This window comes from Cricetulus griseus (genome assembly GCF_003668045.3).
Source record: "Cricetulus griseus strain 17A/GY chromosome 1 unlocalized genomic scaffold, alternate assembly CriGri-PICRH-1.0 chr1_0, whole genome shotgun sequence".
In the NCBI taxonomy this organism is placed as follows: domain Eukaryota; kingdom Metazoa; phylum Chordata; class Mammalia; order Rodentia; family Cricetidae; genus Cricetulus; species Cricetulus griseus.
Genome location: NW_023276806.1, coordinates 247,069,151 through 247,077,699, shown reverse-complemented (window position 1 = coordinate 247,077,699; position 8,549 = coordinate 247,069,151). Strand labels below are relative to the sequence as shown.

Here is an 8,549-nt window from a genome sequence, read left to right as displayed (position 1 = left end):
GGCTAAAACCCCAGAAGTTACCAGGAAAAGGTTTTTAATTTTCCTCTTTCTCTCCCCTCCCCCAGCTTAGAGATGGCCACATCAGTGGGGCCAGTGCTTTTCCCAGTTCTGCGGAACAAGGGGGCAAATTATGGTTCAAAGTGGCTGCCTTAAAATAACCAGTGCCCAATCCTGAAACACCATGCTTACATTTAGAGAGAGCCCACGGGTCCTGGCAGCTGGGGCCTGCAGCTGGCGACCCTGGCCACAGGGGTGCTTCATATCCATACCCTCAGCCCCCCCACCCTCCCCAGCCACACCACTCTGGTGATTCTTCCAAAGACCAAGTTTTTAATTAAAAAAGGACACCAAGACTTACAAAACCAAAGCAGGCGGCAAAGATGCCATCGTCTCCCTTAAAGTAATACAATTTGCCACTTATATACAATCATAAACGACGCGCGTGACAGTACAAAGACCATTTCTCACAAGGCATCTAGCCTCGATCCTCTAGTGGGGACCCGAGGGAAAGAAGTCAATTATTGCACCATTTTGAAAACATTCGTCACAGGCTCCTGTCTTCTTCCCCGGGGCCTTTAGTCAGGGTGGGGGCCAGAACTGGCGGCAGAGTCAATGTCCTGTGGGCCACACTGCCCGGCCCATCCTCAGGGTCCAATAAATAGCAGTCAGTTTGCAAAGGAACCGTGCCCGGCGCGTGGGACCCGCCACGGCCGCGCATGGGGTAGTTGGGTCTACCCAGGCTACATATGTCGCTTCATATGCAGGGCCAGGTGGTCGGACCTGGAGAAGGCACGGTCGCACAAGTGGCACTGGAAGGGCCTGTGGCCTGTGTGCTTGCGGTAATGGCGGGTTAGCTCGTCCGAGCGCGCGAACTTCCAGCCGCAGCCGTCCCAGTTGCAATGATACGGCTTCTCACCTGCGGGGGAGGGGGCGACAGCTTCAGTTTCCCCGAAAGCCTAATTCGGGCACCCAGCACCACCCCCTCCTCTCCATTCCCATCGCCACCCAATCCAATGTAGACGCAGAATCGTGCTCGCTCGAGGCTGTGTCCCCAGCAGGCTCAGGTGCGCCTCTGTCCCTAACATTCTGAGGTCAACTACGGAGCACACCAGGCCCACCCTGAATTCCTCACCCTCCTGCCCGTCGCCGTTGTGCCGGCGTCAGTACGCAGGGCCGGCGATCCGAGTCCCAAAGTCTTGAGACCTGAGTTCCCCTAGCCAAACCGTTAACTTGCCACGCCCCCCGGCCAGGACCAGGGCTTGTGGGGACGCCATGCCCCGGCCCTCCACTCGCGGCTATCCCCCTGCCGCAGCTCCCCTCCCCCCCGGCCCAGTGAGGCCAGGCGCCCACCCACCTGTGTGCGTGCGCAGGTGCGCCTTTAGGTGGGAGCTCTTGGTGTAGGTCTTGCCGCAGTTGGCGTAGTTGCAAGTGTGCGTGGCGGCGCGCTTGCGGGGCCAGGAGCGGCGACCGCGCTTGGGCTTGGCCTCCAGCAGCTCCAGCGGGGACGAGGGCGGCGTGAGGAGGCCGCGGGTGGCGGGGGGAGGTAGGCCTAGGGCCGCCGCTGCGGCGGCCGCGTCGTCGAAGAGACCGAAGGCACCAGGAGCCGGCGGCCCGTAGTGCAGCGCGGGGGCGGGGCCGCCGAAGCCCGGGCCGGGGCCGAAGGGCGGCGGGAACGGGTGGCGGGGAGCCGGCGCCGGGAGGCGCGTGGGGCCGTCGGGGCTGAGCGGCGGCGTGTCGGGCGGCGGTGGGGGACGGACGGACGGGCCCCGCATGCATGCACCTGCCGCTCCCGGGGCTCCCTCGAGCTTCAGGCCGCGCGGCCCGCGGGTCAGGCCAGGCGCGCAGCCGTAGCCGCCGCCGTCCGCCTCGGGGGGCTCAGCCTTCACCAGCCTCCCCGGGGGCGCGAGGAGGAAGCGGCCGTGCAGCGCGGGCCCCGGGGGCGCGTCCAGCTCCGGGCGCAGCAAGTCGTTTCCCAGGCCCGCCGCGGGGGTGCCGTAGGGCGGCGGGGCGCTCGGCTCCGGGTAGTAGAACGCAGGCGGCGGGGGCTGTGGCGGCGGCTCGGGAGGGTTTTCGGCACCCAGACCGTCCAGCCCCATGGACAGGATGAAGTCCAGCACGCTGTTGAGGTCGTCATCGGTGCCGCCCGCCTCAGGCTCGCTGCGCGGCCAGCGCTGCGGGAGACAGACAGGGACGTACGTGAGCCCAGGGCCACCACCTTGTCGTGCTCCCCGGGACACCCGGATCTAACGAAACTCCCCGGCGCCAGCGGTCTGCACCCGGTGTCCCATCCCTTACACGCGCTCGCGTCCTCGGCCCCTGTGCGTCCGGGACCTGACTCCAGGCGCCCGGCGATCCGCACCCGCAGGGAGCCACCCTCGGGGGGCGTCCTCGGTCCCCGAGCCCACCTCTGTCCCCCGACAGTCTGCAGGTCTAACTCCCCGCAGCCCAAGGTCTCCCACCGCGGATCTGCTTCCCGATGCTTGCCATCCCGTCTGCGCCCCTGCGCCCACATCCTGTTGGCCTGGTCCCCCACCACCCTCACCTCCTGAAGGCCGCGCTCGCACGGGCTGGCGAAGGTGGCGAAGGACGGCAGGATAGGCTCGCTGAGCGCCATGGCAAAAATTGTGTGTGCCGCGGGCCGGCCCGCCCAGGCCTTATAGGCGCGGCCGGCACGGGGGAGGCGGGCCGGGAGGCGGCGGCGGAAACGCGTCCCGGATGGGGACGAGCTCCGGACTCAGCCTAAATTTAGCCGCGGTATAAAAGCCTGGCGGCGGCGGCAGCAACCACCACTGCGGGAGCCCGGGCCGTGCGCCCTAGGCCCCGCCCCCTTTGGCCGGGGTCCGCCCCCGTCCGTCCCCATGACGACGGCGTCAACACGCCCGGCACAACAGCAAGACTAGAATGCGGGGGTGGCACCTGGGACTCCGCGGGGAGCACGGGGTGAGAAGGCTTCCCCGGTGTCTCCCCAGCCTCAGGCCCCGGGAAACCGGGACCGATGCGTAGGGAGTCTGGGGTCACTGTGTTCACCAGAGGGATGCTCTGTGAAATCCTTGCGTGTAAGCTAACTCTGGAAGCTGAGGCAGGAGAATGAAGAGTTTGGGGTCTGTCTGGGCTACAGGGGGAGTTGAAGGCCAGCCAGGGCTACATAGACCCTCTGTGTCTTTCCTTCAAAGACAGACAGACAGACACACACACATACACACACAAAGAAAAGCATGGCATGGTGGTATTCCCCTATCCTCCCAACACTTTGGAGGTTGCAAGCATTAGGTTCAAGCCAGCCCGGTCTACAAGAGACCCTGTCTCAAATAAATAAAAACTGGGGCAGGCAAGATAACTCGGTGTTTACTCCAAGCCTGTCCTCAGGAGCAGAGTCCCCATATGTCACCTCTGCCCTCCACAGTGCACTATGGCACACATGCCTACACACAGACACACATGCACACACATACACACAAACGTAGAAAAAAGTTGCAATGTAGTAATTACAAGTTATAATAAATAGCTGGGCCGTTTCAGGGCACAACTTTTTTGTTTTGTTTTGTTTTTCAAGACAGGGTTTCTCTGTGGCTTTGGAGGCTGTTCTGGAACTCACTCTTGTAGACCAGGCTGGTTTCGAAGTCACAGAGATCGACCTGCCTCAGCCTTCCGAGTACTGGGATTAAAAGGCGTGAGCCACCAATGCCGGGCTATCAGCATACAACTTTAATCCTGGCACTTGGGAAGGAAGAGGCAGATGGATCTGAGTTCGAGGCCAGTCTGGCCTACAAAGAGAGTTCCAGGATAGCCAGGGCCACACAAAGAAACCTTGTGTCGAAAAACAAAAAGTTACAATAAATAAATAAATAAATAAATAAATACAAAGTATTGGGTCTCTGGGACCTTTTCACCTCCTAGTACACTTACAGGTTTTATTTAAGTGCTGGGAAACTGAGGTCAGGGTGCTGGGAACTGTCTTCTGGCTGACTCGAAGGGCAAAGGGTACTTTCAGCGGGGGATGGGCATGTCAAATAAACACACATAATGCCCACAGGGCCCAAAAAGAAAAAAGGAAATAGTGGAAGAGGAGGAAGTGTGTGGTGCGGCCTAGGGGAGGGAAGATGGTGCAATTTTGACCTTCACCCAGGAGCGATTGTTGAGGCAAGACCTAGACAAAGCAAGGAACCATCTGGGTGGCAGAGGGAGAGAATTATTTAAAGTCATATCTGAAGCCAGGTGGTGAGGGATGCAGTCAGCCTGGGCACCAAGGACCACAAGGGTAGCCCTTTGCAGCAGGGTTAGGTGGCTGCAGGTTCCAAACTGATCCAGCTTCTGCCCCTTGCCCACGACCGTGCAACTCTGAGTAGAGGCTTTGCCTCTGGGGTTCTCCTAACACCTGTGAAATATGGATACCAGTAGCGTCTACAGCCAGCCGGCACAGTCCTGCTACACTCTGACTGCCCATGGAGAATGTGAAATTCCTACTGCTGGGCAGTGTGGGCAGCTGTTATGCTGTATTGATTGAGGAACATCTAACAAATCATCTGGGACTGAGGGCCCACCTCAGCCCTCACCACAGATGGGGAGAACACCATGTGTTTCTCTCGTGGAGCAAATATTCCGGATCTGAACAACCTGGGGGGGGGCATGACTCAGTTTCTCTAAACAAAAGATGAGATTTGGGTCATTTCACCAAGGTTTAGGATTCTGGGGGAATTGCTGAGTAAGGAATTTTGTTTGTTTTTATTTGGGGTGTGTGTGTGTGTGTGTGTGTGTGTGTGTGTGTGTGTGTTGCGTGTGTGTGTGTGTGTGTGTGTGTGTGTGTGTGTGTGTGTGTGTGTGTGTTGCGCGGGCCCAGGATGGCAACCTCTCTGCATCTGCCTCCAGGCTCCACCACCTGCCCTGCTGGATCTGTAGGGCCTGAGTCTGTTCTGAACACGCAGACTTACTTTCCTTGTCATCCCAGAGTGATATGACATCCAAAGCTGTCCTGTGTTGGGTACTACTCACCCAGTGGCATTTTATAATCCATGGGAGTCCTGGAGAACTGGCTCAATACATACCCACAAGGGGCCTATAACCTCTCCAGGCATTCTCAGCCCGGTACTAAGGGGTTTGAGTATCCGGGGACCCTGATATTCAGGGGCACTGGAATGGATTCCGTTGGGGAACCACAGAATGGTTGTATACTGAATAACACAAGCCCCAGTGAGGATGCTTGCCTGTCATCCCAGCACTGGGGGAGGCTGCAGCAAGAGGATCAGTAGTTCAAAGCCGTGGTTGGAGAAATGACTCAAAACAGTAATGAACTTAAAACCACGCCTGACAGCCTGAGTTCAATCCTTGGGACCCACACAGCGGAGGGAGACCTGTCTCCTAAAGTCCTCCAACCTCCACACACAAGCACACATAGATGAATAAACACACACACACAAATATTGACGAGCTCCCAGAGTCTAGGATCAGGGCTATCCCTCTCCTGCAGTGTCTAGGAATTTCTCCTTTCCAGCGGTGCTTGTTGTCCTCATTTGCACACTCCTGATGGCCCCGGGGGAGCTTTTGAAATGCATATTCTTTTTCTGCTTATCTTCTGTCTGTGCAGCTTTGTCCTGACAAGCAGGTCTTCTGTGCACCGGATTCCAGTTAGGTCTTTTGAGCAGTTTCCAATGGGTTGTTTTGTTTGCCTCTGGTCGCCTTTCACGTCCTTTGTGAGTGTCTATGGCTGTCCTTGATCTATCTTTGGAAAGATTTCTTTCCTAGTAGGTGGCCTTGGAATTCTCGTAAGGGCACTCTTTGCAGAGTGTGCTTTGAATGGAATGTCTTTTAATCTTGTTCATATTTATTTATTTAATGTGCGTACAACTTTGTGAAGTCACGTCTCTCCTTCCACTTCCTGGGTTCTGGGATTGAACTTGAGGCTGCAGGCTTGGTAGCAAGAGCCTCAACCCCTGTGACCCATCTCACTGGCCCTCGGATTTTTTTTTTTTTTTAAGATGGGGTCTTATGAGGCCCAGGCTGGCCTTGGACTTGCTTTGTTGACCAGGATCTTGAATTCTTGATTCTCCTGCCTTAGCCTTCCAGTCCTGGAATGACAGAAGAACACCACCATGGGCCAGGCTTCATTTTAAACTTTGGCATAGTCCCACTTTTTTTTAATTTTTTCCTTTACTTAGTTTAGCCTCTGGTGTTGAGCCCTGTCAGTCCAGGATCCCCTCAGCTGTCAGCAACCTGATGGATTTCCAACTTTTTACTCTGGCTTTTGGGCTAGGCTGGGCTAGAACACTGGGTCTCTGATCCTTCCCCTGAGCCAGGCCTCAGCCTAGAAGTTTAAACCTTTGAGTCTGCGTACAGGTGAAGAATGCTTTTTTGTAGTTGCTGTTTTGCGGGTTAGCCCCTCCCCTCCTCTGTGGAAGCCGATGCTCTTGGCCCAGTCCGCTGTCAGTTTCCAGCCCATGTGGGTTTCAAGGTGACTTCTGACCTCGCTGTGCAGCTGCCACCCTTTTCTGAACTTTTCTTTTAGTCTTTTTGTGTTTTTAATTATTCACTGTTAGACACGTGCGCACTCGCACATGCACACACACAGCCTGTGTATGCATACTGTGAGGGCACATCACATGCCTTAGCACATATGTGGAGATCAGAGGACAACTTGTGGGAGGTGGTCTCGCCTTCAACCATGTGGCTGTCAGGGATAAAGCTCATGTTGGCAGTAAATGCTTTTACCCAATGAGCCATCTTACCTGCTCTTATTATTTTTTTATTTTTGATGTTTGCTTGAGACAGGGTCTCAATGTGTAGCCCTGGCTGGGCTGGAACTCACAGAGATCCTTCTGTTTCTGCTTCTCATTTGCCTAAACAAACAAACAAAAAATTGAAGCCAGGTGTGATGGCACATGCGTTTAATCCCAGCACCCAGCACTTGGGAAGCAGAGGCAGGCAGCTGAGGCCAGCCTGGTCTACAGAGCCCAACATGGCCTGGGCTACACAGGGAGACCTAGTCTCAAAAAGCAAACAAAAAATTATTTACTTTATGTGTATGCATGTTTCGCCTGCATGTATGTCTGTGTACCATGTGTGTATAGTGTCCTTAGAAGAGGGCATTGGACCCCCTGGGACTGGAGTTACAGACAAGAGTGAGCTGCCATGTGGGTGCTGTGAACTGGACTCAGGTCCTCTAGAAGAAGAGCAGCCAGTGCTGCTAGGGGCTGGGACATCTCTTAAACCCCCAGTGTGTCTCCTCTTGAATCTCTAGATGAGGAGATGCTCTGGCTTGAAGTCAGATCAACAACCCTAACTCTTAGACAAGCCGTAGAGCTGCACCAGAATTGTTTCTCGGGGAAAGTCCCAAAAACACCCATACTGATGCTCAAGGTGTCCCAGGAGCCTCAACACACATCTTGAATCCCAGCCCTTCAGAAGCTGAGGCAGGGGGATGGCTGTGAGTTCAAGGCAAATCTAGGCAACAGAGTGAGAGAACTGGTCTCCACAAAAAGTAAATCAGGACTGGTAAGATGGTTTATTGGTGAAGGCTGAGCACCTGCATTCCATCCCTAGACCCCTCATGGTGAAGAGAGAGGAATGACACCTGTAAATTGTCCTATGAGGTCCCTTCCCTGAATGCACCATCACACACACACACACACACACACACACACACACACACACACACACACACACACACGCATGCACACATGTCTGCATACAAGGACACAAAATAAATATAGTCTTTTAAATAGCAGCAGTTCAGGTTTCTGCCATGTACACCTGTGAGCCCAGCACTGGAAAGCTGGGAGCGGGGGACCGGGAGTTCAAGGTCAACCTTGGCTACATAAAGAGGTCCAGGACAGCCTGGGATACATGTGACCCCGTCTCAAAATAATGGAAAAAGCTCGGAAACCCGAGGTGGGTGCTAGCTAAATGCAGGAGCCTTTTGTTCGTGTTCCTGAGTTCCTCAAGAGTCAGGACCAGCTCCAGGTCTGTGTAACACATCCCCCTCTCCCATGGTCCCTTCCGTTTACAGTCCAGTAGTACTGTGTAGACCAATGGACTTGGTCACCATGGCTAGGACAAGCAACTTGATCAGATGATGTAGTCATTGAGCTGGGCCTCATCAAAAATGTATTATTTGTGTTAAATCATGCTGAGCATTTTAGGATATTTATTCTCTGAGAATACCACAGAGGTGCAATGTTTTGATAGTTTAGACAAGGTCTCTAGCTGCCTGCCTCTGCCTCTTACTTAAGTGCTAGGATTAAATGGCTGGATCACCACACACCAGATACAATGTATTACTATTACATTAATTGTTTGTTGAAGGGCTGGGTCTGTATGGCTGAGTTCCTCCCAAGCTGTGAGACATGGGCACTGAGCTTTCACTACTACCCAGGCTCAGGCCAGGATTGATTGATGTGTCTGTGTTCTGTGATTGACTAGTGATGTCTGCATTGAGTGCTGGATTAAATAAATAGTATGCATGCAGCTTTGCCAGGCTGTCTTCATTAGGCTAAAGAAAACTTGCAAGTTTCAAAATCTAGGCTAGAAATAAATGTTGATAGTCAGAACTGCTGAGA

The 8,549-nt window shown here is 54.6% G+C and overlaps 1 protein-coding gene across 1 annotated transcript; it reads right to left on the bottom strand.

The window, feature by feature from the left end:
- Positions 1–309: 309 nt before the first annotated feature.
- Positions 310–2,800, bottom strand: Klf2 (Kruppel like factor 2). The gene is made up of 3 exons (XM_027394892.2): positions 2,543–2,800; positions 1,355–2,171; positions 310–916 (listed from the first exon to the last, which is right to left on the bottom strand). Exons 1-3 carry the CDS (start codon positions 2,612–2,614, stop codon positions 741–743), a joined length of 1,065 nt encoding a protein of 354 aa, XP_027250693.1. The 5' UTR covers positions 2,615–2,800; the 3' UTR covers positions 310–740.
- Positions 2,801–8,549: the final 5,749 nt, after the last annotated feature.

Coding starts and splice junctions, on each gene's coding strand:
- Klf2 (XM_027394892.2), bottom strand. CDS start 2,614: ATGGCGCTCAGCGAGCCTATCCTGCCGTCCTTCGCCACCTTCGCCAGC. Junction 2,172..2,542: donor GCGAGCGCGGCCTTCAGGAG/GTGAGGGTGGTG, acceptor TGTCTCCCGCAG/CGCTGGCCGCGCAGCGAGCC. Junction 917..1,354: donor GCACCTGCGCACGCACACAG/GTGGGTGGGCGC, acceptor CCTCCCCCGCAG/GTGAGAAGCCGTATCATTGC.